This window comes from Ambystoma mexicanum, chromosome 8 (assembly GCF_040938575.1).
Source record: "Ambystoma mexicanum isolate Mex_15411 chromosome 8, UKY_AmexF1_1, whole genome shotgun sequence".
In the NCBI taxonomy this organism is placed as follows: Eukaryota; Metazoa; Chordata; class Amphibia; order Caudata; family Ambystomatidae; genus Ambystoma; species Ambystoma mexicanum.
The window spans coordinates 665,413,606-665,437,065 of record NC_090929.1 but is presented as its reverse complement, the minus strand read 5'-3'; the positions used below and the strand labels follow the sequence as shown (position 1 = coordinate 665,437,065).

The following is a 23,460-nucleotide window of genomic DNA, read 5'->3' as shown; positions in this document are numbered from 1 at the left end:
AATTGACTCCAACTCCCCCACCAGGTCAGCCCGATATGCCATGTGAAGTCTAACTTTTCCTATTGGTTTCTCCTTTCCTGTGTGTGCTTATGGACACCTCTCTGCGTTACCACTCGATGTTATTTTCTGATGGTCATCTTAACCATGGTGGGCTGCCAAATGTGCGGTTATGTTATCAGCTCATTGCTATGTAGGTTGTGCTGTACCTGTCTTAACCTTTATGCCAATAAACAAAAGTCAAAAAAATAAATAATAAAAAAAAGAAACTTGAAGATGTTCGCCATCCACTGTGAAACCAATGAGAAAATGGACGTGATGTCTTCTCTCTCGTCTTCCATCTTGTTGTGCAGTTTTGTCAGCAACGTTATGGCTTCTGTCAAGGTCCCATTCTCATCATCGTGAGACGGTGCGAACGTGCAACATGATGGCCCGATTTTGGTGCAAACTCCTACATCCATCGCTGTGATCATGTCAAGGACATATTTATTCTGCAGGGTCATTAATCAATTGGCTCTCAGCTCTTCCCTGATAGCATTGAATCCCTTTACAGTGGTGTTGAATGTCTGCAGAAGTTCCCATCTGGTAATCTGCAACCATTTGCCATTGGCCATCGTCTGGATCTCCGACATAAAGAACCTGTGAATATTGAGGCAGTCTTACTGAACAACCTGGGCTCATATGGGATAGTATCAAAGGCTTCTATTGATTTGGCTGAGAAATAATTCTCCCTCCTTGTTTGCTTGAGAAATTCGAATTATCTTCTCCCTCTTAAATGGGCATCTGTTTTTGGAAGTTCACAAATGTTCAGGTTACTCTGAGGAATCACTAACGCTGGAACATGGATTAGGACTAAGGAACACGTCCCTCCCCAGTCCTTGGGCAGGTTCATGTAGGCTCTGGACCCACAAGCCCAATAATGATCCATCAGGACGACTGTCCCTTCTTCATAGCTGGTACATCAAAAATTCAGCCACACTGGTGATTCTCTCATACCATTATTTCAGAAACATAAGGAAACAGTCTTCAGGGGTAGTATCTGCAATGGTCCTCCTTCGTCGTCAACCCATGTCAACAATCTTGCAATCTTCAGCCATTGATCTTTGCATTCTTTTTCTGCACCTGCCACAACTGCTTCCCACTGTCCGTTTAATGCTGCTGCCTTGCACACAACCAGTCCACCAATCTATCATTTATGAGTAAGCACTGTTCCTTTGATTTGTAGTTGACCTCTTTCCCAACATTCTTGTATTTCCTTCCCGTTCTTATCTTTGCATTGCAGAATCTTGTTTTCTTCAATCTTGATTCCAGCTCCATTTATTCCAGACTGTTCATAATTTATTATGTGATGCCTTGTTTCTGGCTTCTCTCCTGTCTTTAAATCCTGCATATAATCGTCTCTCTTTGAGATATTGCTTTCTTCATCCACACCATGGATGCTGTTCTGCCTTGGAACTGTCCTCTTGTCAGGCAAAGTGCGAGATGTCTCAGGCATGGGCTTTTTTCACTGGTACGTCTGTGGCTATGAATATTTTGGAGGTTTCCAAAGCATAAGGTCTCAGGGAACACACATAGCAACTGTTACTCACCGCACGGAGAGTGCCTAAAGACAGGATGCCTCGGTTTCTCAAGGATTTGCTTGAAGGAGCCTGGTTGAGGCCTCCAACCAAGCCTCCTCTCTGCGAGGGAAAGAAGACCTTTTTTGCGATATGACTCTCTGTAGTGCCGTATAACTAACAGAGAGACTAATCACATAAAAGAGCGGGGAGAACTGCACTGCCACGGATCCAGCTGAAAAGAAAGGAATAGTGATGAGTCACCAAGGATATAGAAAGTAATGTCCTTATTATTAATAATCGGCTACAATTCCTTTTAAGCCTCTCCCCCCTATCCTATACTGATCGAACAGGAACTGGGCAACAGCCACCCCCTAGAAACAGAGAGCAGAATCAGATAATAAACCCCTTAAAGAAATGAGGATAAGTAAGACGGTGTGTTTCTTACCACTGTGGAGTATAAAGATGACAAAAATCCAAGGGGAAAACAACGAAAGTATAAAATAAAAAAAAGGGAATGTTAGTAGGGTAGCTTTTGCCCGGGCGACACGAGGAGCGCACTAGGGACGGGATGGTGCACTTCAGCAGAGCGTCCCGATGTGCACTGAAAGGTAGGAAGTCCAGGTAACGAAGAGGAATCCCCAAACAGGACAAAGGAGATGAAGTGGTTGACAAGCATACAGTAATTCCTTAGTATCAGCAGAAGGGAGAGTCCTTGGAGCAAGGATGTCACTCTGACTTACCGCTGTGAGTAATCAGTTCCAGAGACTCAAGGGGTTGCTGCTTGTAATCCAAGAACGGTCCAGGGTCGTGATGCAGGGTTTGGAACACAGGAAACAAACAAGGTGAAAATCGAAATCCAAAGGCAGTCCGTATACAATGAGCAGAGTTTGGCACACAGGAGGCAGAACGCAGTTGAGTCAAATCCAAAGGCAGTCCGTATGTGAAAAGCAGAGTCTGGTACACATGAAGCAAAAATGAAGCAGTTTAAACAAGGAGGATGACACGGAGGTCAAAGTAGCGCCGGTAGCAACTGCAAACAGAAGCAGCGTTCAGTAAGCTGCCATTCACTATATCAGGAAGGAGGAGTGACCCGGCGAAAACGAGGCTCTGGTGTCTGCCTACACAGGACTACACCTAGGGTCTAAGGATCATGGGAGTTGTAGTCCGTAAAGGTGAAGCATGCCTTTTCCTCCAGGAAAGCCGCCAGCGGTTCAGAAATGGAGCCACAACATTCCTTATGCCGCGGTGAAGTGCAATGCGACACCTGCAAAACCTGGGTTTGCCCTTATTGTGTGATGACATAGACACAGGAGCCCCTCTGAGTGGAGGCCATAGTGTAACAGCAACTGTCCTTAGATGTTCTCTCTCCCACCGTTTTCATGACCTGATACCACATGTTATTACCCAAGTGTGCTTCATTATCTAGATAAGTGTTTATCCTTTCATTATCTACCTCTGCATTTCTCATGTGTCTCCCAAATGTATGCTTTGTTGTGTAATCCTCATGAAGAAAGTCAAAAACAGTTCTCCCTTTGGGGGGAATCGCAGGGGCATCTATCTCAGTTGAAATAAACAAATCAGAATAGTTCCCATAGTGGAGAGGATCAAAGGCATATCTTCCTTATTTGCATCAATGAAATAGAGAGTGTGAACCAGGAGAAACAGAAAGACAAATATAGAAATTAAACATGCATACAATATACATAAGACTATTGACATCCACCTCTCTCTCGCCATCCTGGTACTGGTCATGCTTGTTCATTCCCTAAAATCGTGTTTGCCTCATCATTCCTCATTTCTACTGTGATCATTTAAGGAAAAAGAAACATTTTTTATCTCCTGAAGTTGAATGTCTCCTGGTGTTGCAGTATATGCTCAATGATTACAATTAACTACCTCCTAATCACTGGGTCATTTTTAGGATCCTGTAAAAAAGTGCAAACTTCAATGTTTCTTCTGACAAGAGCAGAATAACCTTGAAGAATAAATACAGAAATAGCTAAAATAAATAAGCATGTGTATATCCCCATCGGCCAGGACCAAGGGGCTAACCAAATAGGTACTTAGTGAGATAGGAATCAGGGTATTGCTCTCGTTTCCAGTTCTTAATTAGGAACTGTCCTTTAAGCATAACTTTGACATATCCATGTAATTTCTATAGTTCAATCTCTCAAGATTCCTAAGGCTCGCAGCAACGGTTTGCACTCCTGCTATAATATCTGTAAGGAGTGTCCAATTGAACCTTAGTCCAAATGCAAAATCTGCCTTATCAGCTAGTTGGTTCCTCTATCGTCCTTCTTCTTCATCATCGATCGAGTCTGCACACGCTGAAATTCTTATTTTTGTCTTGCTTCAGGATTGGCAATAGTAGGAGGAGTGGTCTCGCTAGGGTACAATTTCATGTCGTTCAAGTGAAATCAAGCTTGCCTGCCTTGGACATTTACTGCTGAGGCGGTTATATTTTCAACGATAAAGGTGCCATTAAAACATGGCTTATGCCACTTTCGGGTGAAGTTTTTAATCCAAACGGTATCACCAACAAACAATTTAGGTGCTGATTAAAGTTCAGGAGATTCAGTTTCTGGATTGTTTTCATCTGTGTTCCGAGACGGACCCCTCCGGCACTTGAATTGATCTGAAATGAGAGAGATGCTAGCGGTCATACATGTCAAATAATTATGCAGCTCATCACCTAACAGTTTTGCTGTTCTCCGGGCATCACTTCTACTCCTCGATGAAGGTGTAAGAGCCGTTCTCATTCGTCTTCCAGTCACTAGTTCATGGGGGGTGAGGTGGTGGTCCAACCCAAGCTGATTCCTTAGGGCATTTAAAGCTTAGGGCAGGCAATATAGCCATCCCTTCTTCAAAGTTAGCTTGATCTTGGCAATCCTTTCTTTAAGGAGGCCGTTAAGCCCCTCACATATATTCCGTTTGCTTGCAGGTGATAAGCAGAAGAAAACTTGTATTTAATATTCAATAATATTCCTATTTGCTCAAATACTTCATTAGCAAAATGTGGCCCATTATTGGATCTGAGCACTTCACACACACCCCATCTTGGAAAGACTTCACATACTAAAACTGTTGCTGCGCAAGTGGCGTCAGGGTGCGTACACGGCCCTGCCTCGATCCACCTAGAAAAGGGACACACCCCCACTATCAGATACCTATATCCATTACATACTTGCAGCATGTCAACATAATCAATATGTAAATGCTGAAAAGGACCATTCGGTCGAGGTATTACTCCTTACATCATTCTCAGTGTATGCCCAGTGGTAAAAGACTGACACACGATGCAATTCACTACAAAGAATGCAACATGCTCTAACATATTTGGAATTAAACAGTCTTCCGCAATTGCTGCAGAAAGACTTTCCCTAGTTACATGTGCGGGGTAATGCAGCTGTTCAAGTGCTATCTTTAACAATGCTACTGGCATCACTGGCTTTCCGGTGCTATGCTGTCACCATAATGCTTCTGTAGGGGATAATGAACACCCCCCTTTGTTTCCATAGCTCCTGTTCTTCCTGCAGTGCACTCCCTTGAATCTCCATTAATTGAGTTTTCGGCAAATGATTAAACCCTTCTTGCATTACCATAAGTGTGAATACATTCTCTTTGACATTTTGAGTGTTAAAACTTGAAATATCTGGAGAATACGCAACCCTTTTGGCTTCTGCATATGAGGCTTCGTTCCTGCAAGAAATACAATTTATTCGCTTAGTGTGAGCTGTGCATTTAATGACTGCTATGGCAACTGGGAGTTGTAGTGCATTGATAAGCCTGTCCAATAAGGATGCGTGCTGCACTGAAGTGCCATCTGCTCAGAGGTAGCTCCTCCTTTTCCAATGCACTAGCCCTGTGTGTACAGTTGACATCACATAGGTGGAGTCACTGTACACTGGCAAATTCTGCCCTTCATGTTTCTCGAGGGCAACAATGAACGCTATCAATTCTGCTGCTCGCGCTGAAAAGTGAGATGGTAGCCTGGCACTTGCTACTATTCCAAACTTGACATTTAATCTATGCCTCACTACAGCTGCACCAGAATGCCTTTCTCCACTAGTCTGATCAATTTTCGAAGAACCATCAATAAAGAGAATTTTCATTCCTGGCAAAGCATTTTCTTTCACACAAAGTATATCATCATTAAATTCAACATAACTTGCACAGTCATGCACACAATCGCCTTCTGTTACTGGCCCAGCTACAAATGTGGCAGGATTCACTATTTTACATCTGACAATGTTGATTGTTGGATTCGAAATCATTACTTCATAGGCTGAGGCTCTCTGATATGTCAATGTACCTTTGGGTTCCTCTAGAATGGCATACAGAGCATGGTCCATGATGAGAGTCATAGAGCAGCTCATGATGCAGCTGCCAATATTTGTTCACAAGAAAAGTGTTCTTTCATAACTGGGTCTAAAGTCTCACTTTAATATGCTAAAGGCTTGTACCCCCATGTAGTCCTCTGTGTAAGCACTGCTGTCATGACTGTCCCATTTGTGTGCACAAATAAGTAAAATATAAGTAAAATTCCTAGCATAATTGGGAATTGCCAAAGGGGGCTGTAGAAATCACTTTTTCAATTCCTCAATCACCGCACTTTTCAAATCAACATTGCCTAGGTCCATCTGGAGGACCCTGTTAAAGATTGATGGAGACTCGCAGTACACCTGGGGCAAACAAGTGTGTGTTTAGATGAGTTTGGCGAAACGTAAATGATGTCAAGTCTTCTGAGTCCTTGTGCAAGAGGATTGAGAAAACCGCATTTTTCAAAACAATCACAGTAAAATATTGTGCTTCCACTCGGATACTGCATAGTATCGTCGCCGGGTTAGGAACTATAGGAAACTCTGCCTCTACAATCTGGTTAATTGGTCTCATATCTTGTATGAATCTCCACGACACTCCCTTTGATTTTTTGATAGGATACACTGCGGTGTTGCACAATGATTCTGATGGCACCAGAATACCTTGTTTCATCAGTGCTGAAATAGTCTGAAATATACCCTCATCAGCCTCTCGAGACATGGGGTACTGTCTTGCTCCAGGTAAAATTGCACCTGGCTTCAGCTTTTTTTTGATTTCCCTATTCCCTTTAATAATTCTGCATCATAAGTCCCTGTAGTCCATAAGACACTTGGCACCTTCTCCAAGTCTTCCTCAAAAAATGCTTGACACTGCCGCATTGTTGCCATTCGCTGTGGGATCTCCCTTTTCTATATTCTTATTCAGTATGTAATGCTCATAAAGAACACTATTTCATCGTCTGTTGGGTCTTCTCTAAACATATCATCATCAGTAATGTCAGTCAACCTGTACCCTTCTTAGAGAGCTATTACTGTCCTCCATGGTCTACCTTCATCATCAGTTACTTCGAGCATTGCCATTTCCCTTTGTACTATGGCTTCTTCTAACTCTAGAGGGATAGACTGTCCCCCCTCTTCGTCCATACGCATCTGTTGTTCAGAACAAGAATTTGTCAGTTATCCTCACAGTCTTCCCCACTAAACCAAGTAGCCATGTCAATAGAATGCTCACTCCATAAAGAAAATCCTCTGGCTCTAATCGAGTGCCTCGCAAAGCCATGTGCACTGTGAACACGAGTATGGATTTGCCCACATTTAAGTAGTGTACTCCGGGAGAGGAACACACTGTTCCTTCGTCAGTAAATGAAATCGTCATGTTAAGTTTTGTCATCAAATCTCTTCCCAAAATGTTAACTGGTGTCTGTCATGAATACAACCATGGAACAGACACGTCACACTCTCGTATAGAGACTGGTAATTTGTCAGTAAAAGGAACTCGACTTGTAGCTCCGAGAACCCTTGAGCATTCATGGCAATTCCCGACATTGGATATTTTCCCTCTCGTATACATGAACGAGTAGCCCTAGCGTCTACTAGAAAAGAAAAAGATTTGTCTCCTATCGTCACATCAATCCTTGGTACCTCTTGGGGATCTGGTGTCACTGATAATACTGAACACATCAGGTTGCCCTGTGTGCTGTCATATTGTGGGTACATACATACCCCCGTACCAGTGAAAGGATTTCCTCCTACGACAGTGGTCTAGGTGTCAGTATTTTTCCAGTGTGTGCATACTGCTGTGTCTGCATGGGGGCATGTTGCGACTGCTCTTGTGGTGGATTCATTTGCACTTGCTCTGGTTGCTGTGTCTGTTGCTTTGGTGGCACTTGTGTCTGATACACTGTCTGATCTTGGGCAAACCCTTCCTTAGGTTGTGTTTTATATAGTGGATGGTAAGCTGTCCCTCCTCTTGAGAATTGGCCATTCTCTACATTCCCTTGGTTCCCACATACACGTGCAATGTGTCCTGTCATCCCGCAAGTCCAACAAACAGGGGGAGGCCGCCTGACTAGTCCCCCATGGTTGATTCTCCTTGCGCATTCTGATTCTCATTCTGTGCATTTTGAAACCCACCTTGATTGTTTTGAAATCCAACCCTTCCTTTGTAACCCACACCTCTGCTTTGTGGCATGAACCCATTCCCTCCTTGGTCCACCTGGCACTGATATTCACCTGCGATGTACCCACTGCTTACTGCATTCCCAATACTTCTCCTCTTGTCAATACCACCCCTTCCATGGCAATTTTTGACAGCTTCTTCTGAACTAATTTAACTTCCTCTATTTTCCTAGTGCCAACTTTAATCTTTTTTCACCTTCAACAGCCGACAGTGATGCACTATTGTCAACTGTATTTCAGCCCATGGCTTTGCTTCCATTCCCACTTGTTTCTTCATTTGCCTCTGCACTTGCTCGGGCAACCCCTGACATAGAATGCAGTAAAATACTGCCACCGTTTTTCCCCAAGGTTCCGGCGTTTCAAGTTGCCAACCCTCCTAAATATCTGGAATGTAAGCAATAGAGTCTTCACCTTCCTTCATCTTACGTGTCATAATCGCACCCATATCTGATGTTTCGGGATACTGCACCCTGAGAGCCCTCCAAACATCTGCTCTACAATTTTTGAATGACGCTCCGTCATGCGCTGTGTTTTGTGCTGTCACACTTGAATAGCCTGCTCTCCTCCATATGTCATCACCCCTGTCTCCTCCCTGCCAAGAGACCCTTAATGTCCCCCATAGCCAGCGTGTTCCCTCCTGTCATTTTCTCTAACTCGTATATCCATTTCACGGCACCAGATGTCAAACTCGGGAGATGCAAATTAAATTATCCTTATCCATCTGCGGCCATGGACTATATTGTGGTCTTGTTCCGCCTTTTTCCAATAAGGGAAACTGCGTAACCCCTAACCCGCAGTCGGTTCCCATCGTCTGCCTATTCATGCCAGGGACAATTATCCCTGTACGTCTCCTTGCTGGTAGCGATCTTAACCTGCTCACATATGGCAGTGATTCTCCCTTCTCTCTATACGATCGTCCTCTGGGAGGCTCTGGATATGCTATGGGATCTGGCGTCCTATACTTAGGTTGCTCTAGATCGGACCATTTTACTTCTTTGTCCGTCTGCAGGCTTTGCTCTGTGATACACGCACTCCCTTCCTCTTCCCCAAGAGAGGATTCTCTTACCTCATCTGACATGTCTAGTCCCCAACTAGTGTGACACTCATCTCCTTCTCCCTTATCTAAGGTTAGTCTTCTTAAGGTTATGCTCTGTGCTCGAGGCTAAATGAATTTTCTTCTTTGCTTCATGATTGGAATACTAGGGACTGATATCCCTTCCCTCGGCTTCCAGATTTGCTACCTTCCTTTAATTCTTGGTAGGCTTTATTGATCATGTCTCTGATACTTCCTATATCAAAATTATTTTCTTCTAATGCTACTCTAGCTGCCCCTGATGTTGCTCCCTTTAACGGAAGGAACTCTTCTATTCTGTGCCATTGTATTGTTGGTTTGGCTCTAGTGGTTCCTTACGAACAAGGCTAATCTCAAAGTCCCGCTGTCTCCTTCTTCATTCTAACTTTTCATCTAATTCTCTTTGTTTTCTCACCTCCCTTCTAATTCTCTCCTCTTCTTGTTTTCGCTCTTCTCTCTACACTTCTGCTCTCCTTTCTTCCTCTTCTCTTCGTCTCTGTATCCTTGTGTCCCTTCATTTCTGCGCTCCCTCCTATCTCTTCCTTTCTTTTCTATCCCTTTCTTCTATTGCTCTCTGCCTATTGTCATACTTTCTTTGCTCCTCTGCCCACTACTGTTTTTTCTCTTGCTCCTCCTGATACATCTGTTCTCGTCGCTCCTTGATCTTTCTTTTGTGTTCATCTTCCGTCAACCTCTTTTCTCGCTCTCTGCCTTTTCTATCCTGTTCATCCTTAACTTCTCTTTGCCTTACTTCCTCAATGCTTTTACCATCTAGCTTGAGTAATATCTATCTTCCCATCCATTTGTTCTGTACAAGTGTTTCCTCGTCAGCATTGTCCTTTTCCCCTTTACATCTCTTAATCTCTCTTTCTAATTCTGTTGATGCGTTTGATCGTTCACTCTTCTTTTCTTTATCTTGTTTGATCTTAAAGATCTCCTCTTTTCTCTTATTCTCCTCTGGACTATCGTCACTGCTATAAGTGGGCGGTTTCATATATGGATTACTATACCTTGTCGCTGCTTTCAGTTCCTTTAACCTTTTAACTGCCATGGGTTTTCCCCCCCAGTGGCAAGGCCTTTTTTGGTGATTTTGGTATTTCACCATTCAATGCCTTCTAACATTTTCTGTTTCATTACCCCCTAAGTGCCAAGGATGAGGTATCTCGTCCTTGGCAACAGGGAGGTAATCCCAAGGACGAGATACCTCTCCCTTGGCACTTAAGGGGTTAAAGGATACAACCCTATTTCTTCCGCACTAGCCCCTTTTACTTCAGGTGAGGTAAGGGGAGCTGAAGGCTTGACACCTTCCTCCTTACACTGGCTAAGCATCCACTCTTCAGGTGGCGGATCTGCCCTTTCTTCCTGGTACATTTTCCAAAGCTTTGGAATAGCTGATCTTTTCTCCAATTTCTTCTCCATGTACGCAGCGTGCCAGTATGTGGTCATGTATTACAATACGGCTTTTGACAGTGATCCCCCTTGTGGCCACGGCATGAACATCTTATCTGCAGTGCATTTCACCCATTCCGCACTATACTGTTTGAGCTTGGGCATGTGCTTTGGCAATGTCTTACATACACGCATCAGGGGAGTGTCTCCCATTTTGACAAGTCTCAATTGACTGTTAATACTCACCAGGTGTTATAGAATACTTTCACCACTTTTTCAATATGCTTAAAACAACAAATATGAGTGCGATCCAACAATCACCGTTCAAGCCTCTATCTTTCCAATTATCTCTGTCTATCTCTGGATTGGTACCAACCACTTCCCTAGATAGTCCCTTTAGCTCCTTAACTTCGTTTCAATTTCTTTACAACATTTATCACTCTTCAACACTTTAACTCAACACAAATATACAGACAGACTAGTCGACTTTACACATTTACCAGAAATACTCTGTGATCACCTTTTTCTTCTCGCCCCTAATTAAATATCCGGTCACAGGATTTAAATCATCTCCTTGTGTAAACCTGTTGACGTGCAGCCTAGGACTCCGACTGGAGTGTGAGATGACTTCTTCTCAAACCCCTTAGGTCAGGTTTCTGGCCGCTTCTAGTTCTATCTCCACACAATATTTCCCGTTACTTTTAAATTACCACAATCCCATCCCCTTAGTTTGCCATTCCCCTCAGTCTACTCACCATTCGGTCATTTGACTCAAGGCCCTCGGTATCATCTCCTCCTCCAACGGACCACTTTCGCCTTCCATCCACACAGCACCCGTTGGAACCAAGTAGGGATTTCATCAAAGAGGGACCCTGCCCACCGTCTTGTGTTTTCTTGCAAGTTTTCTATTCAGCCACTTTCCACAGGAAACCCTGCGATCTTCTGGCTAGATGGCGGAGGTTGTCTAATTGTCCGAAAATCTCGAGCTAAGAGGTCGATGGGTCTGAACCATCCTCTGCTCCCACGTGACCATAGGGCCTTAATTAGCTAGCGTGTCATGCAGGTGGATGGGAAACAGAATAACTCTGTACACCAAATAATCAGACCAACTCAGGAAGATGGTAAAGGTTGCTGTTTTATTAACAATTATCTAAAACACTGAGGTTATAATGGACATCAATTGACGTTCGCTCAGCTCTCGATGAATTTCTCATAAAACATAGACTGGATACTAAAAATACACCAGAAGTGACGTCATACTACGTGGCAAATGAGACAAACCTATCAAGGGTTGGGATTGGCTTAAGGGGAACATCTAAGTATACCTTCTGTAGGGACTAGGATTGGGATTGGATGCCCACTATCAGGTGGACAATTTATGCCTAGCTCTAAAACATGTCATCTTCAACACTATTAAGTACACGGTTTATCACTGGTCTTCAAACTATAAGACCCTTTGTTATACGGCCCTCTATAATTGGTTGGCACGATCGTGCCATGTCTGGAACATTCGGTTCACTTATCAGCACGTAGCTCAGACCCAGGTGCCAGGAGGTGGACTTGACTTTACCTCCCCACCCAATTGGCCCAATGTCTATCATCACCCATGCCTTCTGCCACAAAGATTGTCTTTGAACTTTGCCCTGCAAAGTATCCTTATCTGTGGGAAAATACGGGAGTGCAGGCACTCACTATTGTTGTTCTAGAACTCCAAGCTCAACTTTATTTCCATCCCTGGCTCATGTGACAGGAGACCATGATCTGGACCCTTTCTGCAGCATTTAAATGTCTTAAATGAATAAAACTTGACACTCCCAGTGTTTTTCTTTGCACCATATTAAGGAATGATTCATCCTTTGCACGTTCACTGCTTGCAAGACTAGATAACCAACCTTGGCTGCTTCAGTTTTGATGCCAGGCCAGACAGTCTCGCCAGGCGCTTTCACGATCTCCGCGTATTCGTGCTGCAACACAATTCTCGGTCTTTCCTCTCCATGGCTCCGGGCTTACTAAATTCATGACACTGATGTCCAGCTCCTAGACAATGGCAGCTTCGCCTGCAGTCTATGGACTACATATAGCCAGCTTCAATGATGACTTAGTCTACTTGCGTTTCTGCATCTGTACAATTATTGAACAGTTGATTTTCTGTCGCACTTCACTTCACACATGTGCAATGTTCTTTTCACATCTGAAATTTTACTCGACTCTTAACTCCATTATTAGTTTCAGTGAGATCTATGCATTCTCTTCAGCCAGTATTCTCATGGCGTCACGCTCGTCTCTCATAACATCACCAGTTTCTCTATTCCCTCTTTTCATATTCCTTTGGGGAGTTCCTCCCTCAGATTGTTGTCTCTTCAGCGTTACATTCGATAGGGTTTCCTCAGTGGATACCTTTTCTCAAATATTCGCTGCGGTATTGGCACAACTGCTGGTGTCAAAAATGGCACAGTCTCAGACTTCCAACATATAGAAGGTAAGGGGGTGGGATTTGCTGCAGAGGCATGTAGCTGCTCCTCTACAAGATACCTGGCTCCTTCTGTAGTTCAAGATGAACCACTGTAGTTCGACATAGAATGCACGCAAGGCCCCTCCTCTTATACAAGGTTCGATGCGTAATCGAATCTGGACCACCAATGGAAGATCTGCTGCCTTGCATGCATGCCAGTTGTGGTCCAATCATGGTCCATGGTGGTTCTCATGTATTCATGCACACCAGACATCTTGGCACCAGTAGTGTGGATTGGGAGCAGACAGTCCGAACCCTCTTCCTGGGCACTAGCACACGTGACATGCAGGAGCCAGCGAAAGATGCAGTTTTCATTGGAGGCTGCATCCCTGAATAAGGAAGTTCTGAGTCAGCTCGACTTGGGGGTTAGGCCATGGGACAAGTTGGCCAAAGGACAGAACAAAAGACTACGTGGCACAGCCATTTTCGGCACTGGCCACCGTCATGAGCCATCTGCGTTAATCATGGTGTGGTGTGCTAAAAATAAGTAAAAATACTATTACGGTAAACTGCTGCCACCAGTTTGTCTTTGGCACATTTGTACATTCACCAGAAATTTCTTAGAGGGTGTCTAGGTCCATAAAATAAAAGGACCCCAGCGCACAGTACAGTAATGTACTTTGTGCATTGATAAATGTTACCAAGAAATGGCAACAAAGTAAAAGACTAAGGGAAACATAGTTTCCCAGTACTGACAGCCTAAAGAATGTGTCAGTTTCCCCATAAGGAATGAGCAAAAGCCCAGGGGAGCGCAGCTGAACGCTCTGCTTCACTGGAAAAAGTCAGCTTAGGATAGCCAAACAAAAGCAAAAAGTTTGGGGGAGCCATAATATGGAGGGAAAATTGCACTCAGACAAATGTTTCCTAACAGACAGGACAAAAAATGAAACAATGCAAAACATTCTCCATCAGATGCCCACACAAAGGGCACCTCTTACTACTGGGAAAATCTTTCCCAGTATATTGCCATTGTTTTTTCGTTGCCTAGTTGCATTGGCCCCCAGTCGCTTTCCCAATCTCTGCCCCCACCCATAGATCCCTACATCATCCCCAACCCAATCCCTGAATTACCTGCAGGCAAGGTCGCGGATGCTGCGCTTGCTCCCTCTGTCCGCTCCGGGCCACTGCAAAAGAAACAGTAGAGGGACTAAGTGCTTTATCTATTTACAATGGCAGGGACATCTTTTTTTTTGATTGGGAGATTGAACATGCAGAAAATGAGTGTAGTCTGTCTATTGGCTCAAAAGAAAAAGACATTGGGCCTCATTACACGGTAGGCGGTAAGGGTTTACCGGTACCGGTAAATACTTACCGCCTTACTAAGAGGTCCCTTTGCGGGTTGGGGAATTTAACGCCTGCTTTTTGCAGGCGTTAAAAACCAACCCGCAAAGGGACCAGGGAGCTAATTACGGTACCGCAATTTGCGGTGCCGTAATTACCGCCTTCCCCATTCCCATTATGCCCTATGGGACAAAAATGGGAATGGGGAAGGGCAATGGTGGAAGGGGGAATTACCGCCCCGCCAACCTTGGAATGGGGCGATAATTCCCCTTTCCACCAAGGCGGTGCGGGTATTTTACCGGCATGAACCATGGCGCTAATAGCGCCATGGTTCTCCGCCTACCGTGTAATGAGGCCCATTGAATCTGTTTGCACACAGGGTGCGAATAGCTGTGACCCCAGTGTCCGGGGCTGTACGGCATCAGCAATGACCTACCTAGGCTTAGGCTCGCAGGCCATTACCAGTCCGGTGCGCCCTCAGGACATGGCGAGACTTTTATATTAAAGTTTCCATTTTTCTAGAACCTTGATTGGACATTCTTTTTCTTTGACCCGTTGTACTGAAACTGTTTGGGTTGCTGCTGTTAGCAGCTCACACCACTCCTGAAGCTATAGCTTGCCCTTGGCACACGTTATCAAAAGAGGCTATGGAGGTATGCCTGTTGGGCTGTGCCGGTTTCGCCTTTATGTTTGGGACCGCTGCTGGGTTTAGTGTGGCTGAGTAGGTGGTTTAGCACTACTCATCCCTGTACTCCTGCAGACCTGCAGACCAGTTATCATTTCGATGCACATACACATCACTGATTGGGAACACCGTACATCGAGTGACAGCATGATAATAATGGGAGGAGACGTACCCCAATATTGAACCACCACAGTAGAACAGGGCAGCATTTGTGAAACAATCCAAGGTATACCACTGCACTGCCTTGATAGGTAGGTGTTAGATAATCCCATCATAATTACCTCTCACCCTGCCATGTCTATGGTTAAGCTATGAACCCCAGACTAGAAGGCATGCAGAAGTGAGGGTGTACGCCTGATCTGTGAGCAATATAGTGATGGGTTCAATGAGAGTTCTGCGGAGCGGAGCCGCCTTTGTTCAGGGTTTGCAATGCTGTGATTCCCATTTCAGATTCATGGAAACATGGCACTGAGGCAAACAATGGTGCTAGTCTCTGTGGAATATTACCCGCTCAGATCAGATACGTGTAACTTTGGTTGGTTGCAGTTTAATCTGTAGGAATGGTACTGTAAGTTATGCACAACAACTGAGAAGTGGACGTGTATCATGTTATGCATTCTCTGTTCAATCAAAATCCAAGGTTATAAAGTAATTAAGCGTTCTCCGCTGACACAAAGAAAGATTGGGCGTTTTCCGAAAGAAGCTGGAGGTTTTAGAGAATGTGGAATCACAAATGGCACCAGGAATCAATGGAGGCGGAGGAGAAGAGAACAAATGGCCAGGAATCAATGGAGGCGGAGGAGAAGAGAACAAATGGCCAGGAATCAATGGAGGCGGAGGAGAAGAGAACAAATGGCCAGGAATCAATGGAGGCGGAGGAGAAGAGAACAAATGGCCAGGAATCAATGGAGGCGGAGGAGAAGAGAACAAATGGCCAGGAATCAATGGAGGCGGAGGAGAAGAGAACAAATGGCCAGGAATCAATGGAGGCGGAGGAGAAGAGAACAAATGGCCAGGAATCAATGGAGGCGGAGGAGAAGAGAACAAATGGCCAGGAATGAATGGAGGCGGAGGAGAAGAGAACAAATGGCCAGGAATCAATGGAGGCGGAGGAGAAGAGAACAAATGGCCAGGAATCAATGGAGGCGGAGGAGAAGAGAACAAATGTCCAGGAATCAATGGAGGCGGAGGAGAAGAGAACAAATGGCCAGGAATCAATGGAGGCGGAGGAGAAGAGAACAAATGGCCAGGAATCAATGGAGGCGGAGGAGAAGAGAACAAATGGCCAGGAATCAATGGAGGCGGAGGAGAAGAGAACAAATGGCCAGGAATCAATGGAGGCGGAGGAGAAGAGAACAAATGGCCAGGAATCAATGGAGGCGGAGGAGAAGAGAACAAATGGCCAGGAATCAATGGAGACGGAGGAGAAGAGAACAAATGGCCAGGAATCAATGGAGACGGAGGAGAAGAGAACAAATGGCCAGGAATCAATGGAGGCGGAGGAGAAGAGAACAAATGGCCAGGAATCAATGGAGGCGGAGGAGAAGAGAACAAATGGCCAGGAATCAATGGAGGCGGAGGAGAAGAGAACAAATGGCCAGGAATGAATGGAGGCGGAGGAGAAGAGAACAAATGGCCAGGAATGAATGGAGGCGGAGGAGAAGAGAACAAATGGGCAGGAATGAATGGAGGCGGAGGAGAAGAGAACAAATGGGCAGGAATCAATGGAGGCGGAGGAGAAGAGAACAAATGGCCAGGAATCAATGGAGGCGGAGGAGAAGAGAACAAATGGCCAGGAATCAATGGAGGCGGAGGAGAAGAGAACAAATGGCCAGGAATCAATGGAGGCGGAGGAGAAGAGAACAAATGGCCAGGAATCAATGGAGGCGGAGGAGAAGAGAACAAATGGCCAGGAATCAATGGAGGCGGAGGAGAAGAGAACAAATGGCCAGGAATCAATGGAGGCGGAGGAGAAGAGAACAAATGGCCAGGAATCAATGGAGGCGGAGGAGAAGAGAACAAATGGCCAGGAATCAATGGAGGCGGAGGAGAAGAGAACAAATGGCCAGGAATCAATGGAGGCGGAGGAGAAGAGAACAAATGGCCAGGAATCAATGGAGGCGGAGGAGAAGAGAACAAATGGCCAGGAATCAATGGAGGCGGAGGAGAAGAGAACAAATGGCCAGGAATCAATGGAGGCGGAGGAGAAGAGAACAAATGGCCAGGAATCAATGGAGGCGGAGGAGAAGAGAACAAATGGCCAGGAATCAATGGAGGCGGAGGAGAAGAGAACAAATGGCCAGGAATCAATGGAGGCGGAGGAGAAGAGAACAAATGGCCAGGAATCAATGGAGGCGGAGGAGAAGAGAACAAATGGCCAGAAATCAATGGAGGCGGAGGAGAAGAGAACAAATGGCCAGGAATCAATGGAGGCGGAGGAGAAGAGAACAAATGGCCAGGAATCAATGGAGGCGGAGGAGAAGAGAACAAATGGCCAGGAATCAATGGAGGCGGAGGAGAAGAGAACAAATGGCCAGGAATCAATGGAGGCGGAGGAGAAGAGAACAAATGGCCAGGAATCAATGGAGGCGGAGGAGAAGAGAACAAATGGCCAGGAATCAATGGAGGCGGAGGAGAAGAGAACACATGGCCAGGAATCAATGGAGGCGGAGGAGAAGAGAACACATGGCCAGGAATGAATGGAGGCGGAGGAGAAGAGAACAAATGGCCAGGAATCAATGGAGGCGGAGGAGAAGAGAACAAATGGCCAGGAATCAATGGAGGCGGAGGAGAAGAGAACAAATGTCCAGGAATCAATGGAGGCGGAGGAGAAGAGAACAAATGGCCAGAAATCAATGGAGGCGGAGGAGAAGAGAACAAATGGCCAGGAATCAATGGAGGCGGAGGAGAAGAGAACAAATGGCCAGGAATCAATGGAGGCGGAGGAGAAGAGAACAAATGGCCAGGAATCAATGGAGGCGGAGGAGAAGAGAACAAATGGCCAGGAATGAATGGAGGCGGAGGAGAAGAGAACAAATGGCCAGGAATCAATGGAGGCGGAGGAGAAGAGAACAAATGGCCAGGAATCAATGAAGGCGGAGGAGAAGAGAACAAATGGCTAGGAATCAATGGAGGCGGAGGAGAAGAGAACAAATGGCCAGGAATCAATGGAGGCGGAGGGGAAGAGAACAAATGGCCAGGAATCAATGGAGGCGGAGGAGAAGAGAACAAATGGCCAGGAATCAATGGAGGCGGAGGAGAAGAGAACAAATGGCCAGGAGTCAATGGAGGCGGAGGAGAAGAGAACAAATGGCCAGGAATCAATGGAGGCGGAGGAGAAGAGAACAAATGGCCAGGAATGAATGGAGGCGGAGGAGAAGAGAACAAATGGCCAGGAATCAATGGAGGCGGAGGAGAAGAGAACAAATGGCCAGGAATCAATGGAGGCGGAGGAGAAGAGAACAAATGGCCAGGAATCAATGGAGGCGGAGGGGAAGAGAACAAATGGCCAGGAATCAATGGAGGCGGAGGAGAAGAGAACAAATGGCCAGGAATCAATGGAGGCGGAGGAGAAGAGAACAAATGGCCAGGAATCAATGGAGGCGGAGGAGAAGAGAACAAATGGCCAGGAATGAATGGAGGCGGAGGAGAAGAGAACAAATGGCCAGGAATGAATGGAGGCGGAGGAGAAGAGAACAAATGGCCAGGAATGAATGGAGGCGGAGGAGAAGAGAACAAATGGCCAGGAATCAATGGAGGCGGAGGAGAAGAGAACAAATGGCCAGGAATCAATGGAGGCGGAGGAGAAGAGAACAAATGGCCAGAAATCAATGGAGGCAGAGGAGAAGAGAACAAATGGCCAGGAATCAATGGAGGCGGAGGAGAAGAGAACAAATGGCCAGGAATCAATGGAGGCGGAGGAGAAGAGAACAAATGGCCAGGAATCAATGGAGGCGGAGGAGAAGAGAACAAATGGCCAGGAATCAATGGAGGCGGAGGAGAAGAGAACAAATGGCCAGGAATCAATGGAGGCGGAGGAGAAGAGAACAAATTGCCAGGAATCAATGGAGGCGGAGGAGAAGAGAACAAATGTCCAGGAATCAATGGAGGCGGAGGAGAAGAGAACAAATGGCCAGGAATCAATGGAGGCGGAGGAGAAGAGAACAAATGGCCAGGAATCAATAGAGGCGGAGGAGAAGAGAACAAATGGCCAGGAATCAATGGAGGCGGAGGAGAAGAGAACAAATGGCCAGGAATCAATGGAGGCGGAGGAGAAGAGAACAAATGGCCAGGAATCAATGGAGGCGGAGGAGAAGAGAACAAATGGCCAGGAATCAATGGAGGCGGAGGAGAAGAGAACAAATGGCCAGGAATCAATGGAGGCGGAGGAGAAGAGAACAAATGGCCAGGAATCAATGGAGGCGGAGGAGAAGAGAACAAATGGCTAGGAATCAATGGATGCGGAGGAGAAGAGAACAAATGGCCAGGAATCAATGGAGGCGGAGGAGAAGAGAACAAATGGCCAGGAATCAATGGAGGCGGAGGAGAAGAGAACAAATGGCCAGAAATCAATGGAGGCGGAGGAGAAGAGAACAAATGGCCAGGAATCAATGGAGGCGGAGGAGAAGAGAACAAATGGCCAGGAATCAATGGAGGCGGAGGAGAAGAGAACAAATGGCCAGGAATCAATGGAGGCGGAGGAGAAGAGAACAAATGGCCAGGAATCAATGGAGGCGGAGGAGAAGAGAACAAATGGCCAGGAATCAATGGAGGCGGAGGAGAAGAGAACAAATGGCCGAAAAGGAATGTTCCGAGAGCAGGGGTTTAGAAATCAGCAAAATCAACCTCTGAGCTAATAAACACTGATCAACCTAAGGATCTGTCCGTCAACCGAATCAAGAGTATGATCTTTGACATTAACTTGGACAGCAAGCCGTCATCAATAGTCACAGTCTCTTCAGCCATTTTGTAGTCCCTAAAAATCTTAAAATAAATGATTCTCCTTATTCCCCTGAATTATGTGTAAACAGTGAATACGGACCTGCCACCTGGACTTTGGGAATAGCATATATTTTAGTCATATAAAGTCAAGCAATTTCTTAATCGAGATATTGATCCCCGAAAGAACAAACAGAGAAAATTGTAATGCATTCATCAAATTATAACCTGTGTATATATGAGTTAGACAAGGAACAAATAACATCAAATAAATTAATAATTGCAGCAAAAATTCAACCAACATAACATCATAAAAAACGTTAAAATAAGTTGTTATGGGAATTTCCCTTGTGTCACCAAACTCCTCTTTCCGAACCGCCTCCATTCTTCTCGCCCTCTTCCCGTCTCCTCCCCTCTGATCTCTCTTTCATTCCTCTCCTCTCGTACCACATCTTCCCTCTGCCCTCTCCCCACTTTTCCTCCCCTTTCCTCTTCTTTCCTTTCCTATCCTCTCTCCCATCTCCCTTCTCCACGTACCCCCATCCCCCATCTCTCCATCTTCTTCCCTATATCCTCCTCTCCTCTCCTCTCCTTTCTACCCCCCTTACTGCTTTTCTCCTCCTACTCTCCTTCTTCTCTCCTCCACCTACATCCCACTCCTCTCTTCTCCCCTCACCCCTTTTCTCTACTAGCCGTATCTACCGCTCCTCTCTTCCCCTCCCCCTCTCCACTCTTCACCTGTTCTCCCCTCTCTCCGCTCCTCTCCTCTATCCCCTCCCCCCTGTCACTCTTGTCTCCTCTCACTCACATAGTCCCTCTCACTCACCCCAGCCAACACTCACCCACTGACAGCTTCACTCTCACTATCTGGTTCCACTCTTTCTCTCACTACCAACACCTCCCCTGTAATAATTTCCACCAGAATCTCGTCATCGCTCCACGCCACCATCCTTACTCCGCCTGGTCTCTAGGCCCACCTCCTCTCCTCCCGATCTCACCCGAACACCTCTCACTCTGCTTTGCTTCGGCTGGCCTTTCATAATTCCCCCTTCCTGTTTCTATCCCTCTCAATCCCCTTCATTAGTCTGGCGCCTCACCTGACCCTACGGGCCAAGGCTGCACTTTTCCCCCGTGATCGGCTTTCCTCTTGCAAATATTGATAAGCCCCGTTATGCTTGCCCCCTTTTCCCACACAACATCCGACTTCAACTTGCAGTCAGGAAAATGCTGTATTTGCTCTGCCCTGGCTTCCTCAACTACTGTGCTAAGTATGGTCGGCCATTTCGAGACCTCATCAGGACCTGCCGGTTTCTTCCCTCAAGAAGTGGTGTCCACCAGTAGAAGATGGCCTTGTTGCTTTTTCTGTAGTGAAACAAAAAGAACTGGGGAGAGCTTTGAAATGGCAGTATATGACGTTATCGATGCGGGCACCATATTCATTCAACACAGCAAATACACAGGGGCAGAGACTCAGGCCTTTACAAACTCAATGTATAGCCAAACATTTGAACCTTAATCTGGTAGTCAAGCATCTGTATAACAGGTACTAGCGTGGCCCTGTAGTCTTGACCGCTCGATGAAGGAGTTTGTTCAGCCCAGCCCTCTCTCTTGCGTGTTTACATTCCTGGGCTAGATCCAGCATGGCCTTTGCTTTGTTTGCTTTCATTAAGCTTCTGGATGAGTTCACCATGTCTAACGCACGTACTCTAATACATTTATTAAATACAAACTTCCGCCAGGGAATTTTAGGGACCTTATCAAAGTTCAATACATTCTCAAGGAGCAAGTCAGATTTGTTTTGTTTATTAAGGTACTTAAAGGCAACGAGACTGGAGCTAACCGTATTTGACCTTGAAGAAAGTTAATCCTATCTCGTGGTATGAAGCAAATGTGGGAGCTGAAGCTGAGAGACCTGATACTCTCTTGCTAAATGTTGTATTAGCTGTAATTCACCCACACCGCTGTGGCCCAAATTCCCATTCCATATAAGGCCAAGGACTTCACTTTAGCTTCATATACAATGTAATATCTGTAACCGTTGCCCTTCAAAATACGAGGCAAATGGAAAAATGCAGGCAAGTTATCGTGCGTGCTCCGCGTATTCATGGAATGTTTCCCACAAAGTAACCCCATGATCAAGACGTGGCCGAAAACGCCCCTAACACACCCCGCTGCGAAGCAGAATTAGCCGCTAATAGGTACCTGTGCGCGCTCCTCAGGCCTTATGCTTGCTTTCATGTGGTGGTGTGATCCAGGGATTTGCGTGCTGTTTCCCCCCCCCCCCCCCCCCGACGTGATGTTGTGTGGTCAGTTCCATGAATACCCTTTGTTGTATGCATTTGGGGGCGTGCAGTCTCTTTTTGCGGGTCGTCCCTCGATGTGCCCACATTTTCCCTTGTTCTTCCTCATTCTGTACATCCACCCCCTATTTAGGTATCTGCGTAGGCTCAACCCACACTCTCCGAGGAGTCTCGCGCAAGGGGCTCGACCACTCGCAGAGACGTGCAGGGTCTTTGCGAAGTCCATGCAAAGTCTGAAAAAGACCTGCAAAGTCGATTCCATGAATCAACCAAAGGCGGTTTGCATGCAGAATGGCCTGCAAAGTTCCGGTTTTCCCTGCAAATAATTCCATGAATCGGGCCCTAACGATAGCATTGATGGAAGTGTGGGAGGTAGAAGAAGGCATGAGCAGTATCAGAGAGTAAGAATAGTAGAGAGGTGTGTAGGGACAGGGTGAGGAGATGGGTTTAGAAGAGAAGTGAGGGTGTGAGAATAGTGCAAGTGAGTGTAGTAGAAAGAGTGAGAATAGCAGCGCGAAGGGCGATGAGAGTAGCAGACTAGGAGGGGTGACACTAGTAGAGTGAGGAGTTGAAAGAGAAAAGGAGTTAAGAGGAGATAGAGTGAGAGTATCAAACATCAGAGGGACAGGAGGGAGGGACAGAAGGTGAGAAGAAGTGAGAAGCAAGAGAGAGGACATTTGAGTAGAGTAGAAAGGGGAGGAGAGAAGAGTAGTTTGTCCAAGGGAAATGAGAGAAAGGAGCTGGTGAGTTGAGAAAGGACCAGTTTACTGTAGACAATTTGGATATAAACCTATAGGAGAACTCTGGAGTGAGTAAGATAGATAAGGCTTTGACCCTCAGACTCACCTACAGCCAGCCAGTTACTAGACAGTAAGGGTTACCTATCTCTAGTGAAAATCATCCTAGGGATTAGGGAAGCCTGGGTTAGGGAGGAGGGAGTTTACAGGAGACAAGAGAGAGGACCGGCCTTAAAGTGCCCCCACCTCAACCCAGCCAGAACAACAAACCAGACGTTACCATCTGTTTATTAAAAACCTTAGGATTCTTTTGGAGAGTCTCAGAGTTATTAGAACCATCTATAAGACTCTGTTCCAAGGCCTGACTTGAAGCCCAAATGTGTAGGTGAAAGGAGTTTATAGTCATCTATCTATAATTACAGTATCTCAAAGACTCCTCCTCCCAAGATATTTAATGAGATGTCTAAGAGAGATAAAGGTTTATAACCTTTAG

The 23,460-nt window shown here is 45.8% G+C and overlaps 1 protein-coding gene across 1 annotated transcript in view; it reads left to right on the top strand.

Moving 5' to 3' along the window:
* Positions 1-16,326: 16,326 nt before the first annotated feature.
* LOC138472397 (neutral phospholipase A2 ammodytin I2-like) overlaps positions 16,327-23,460 on the top strand; it is a 110,161-nt gene continuing 103,027 nt past the window's right edge. Inside the window, exon 1 of the mRNA XM_069610533.1 lies at positions 16,327-16,510. Within this exon, the coding sequence (XP_069466634.1) occupies positions 16,327-16,510 (184 nt within the window). The remainder of the gene's footprint in view (positions 16,511-23,460) is intronic.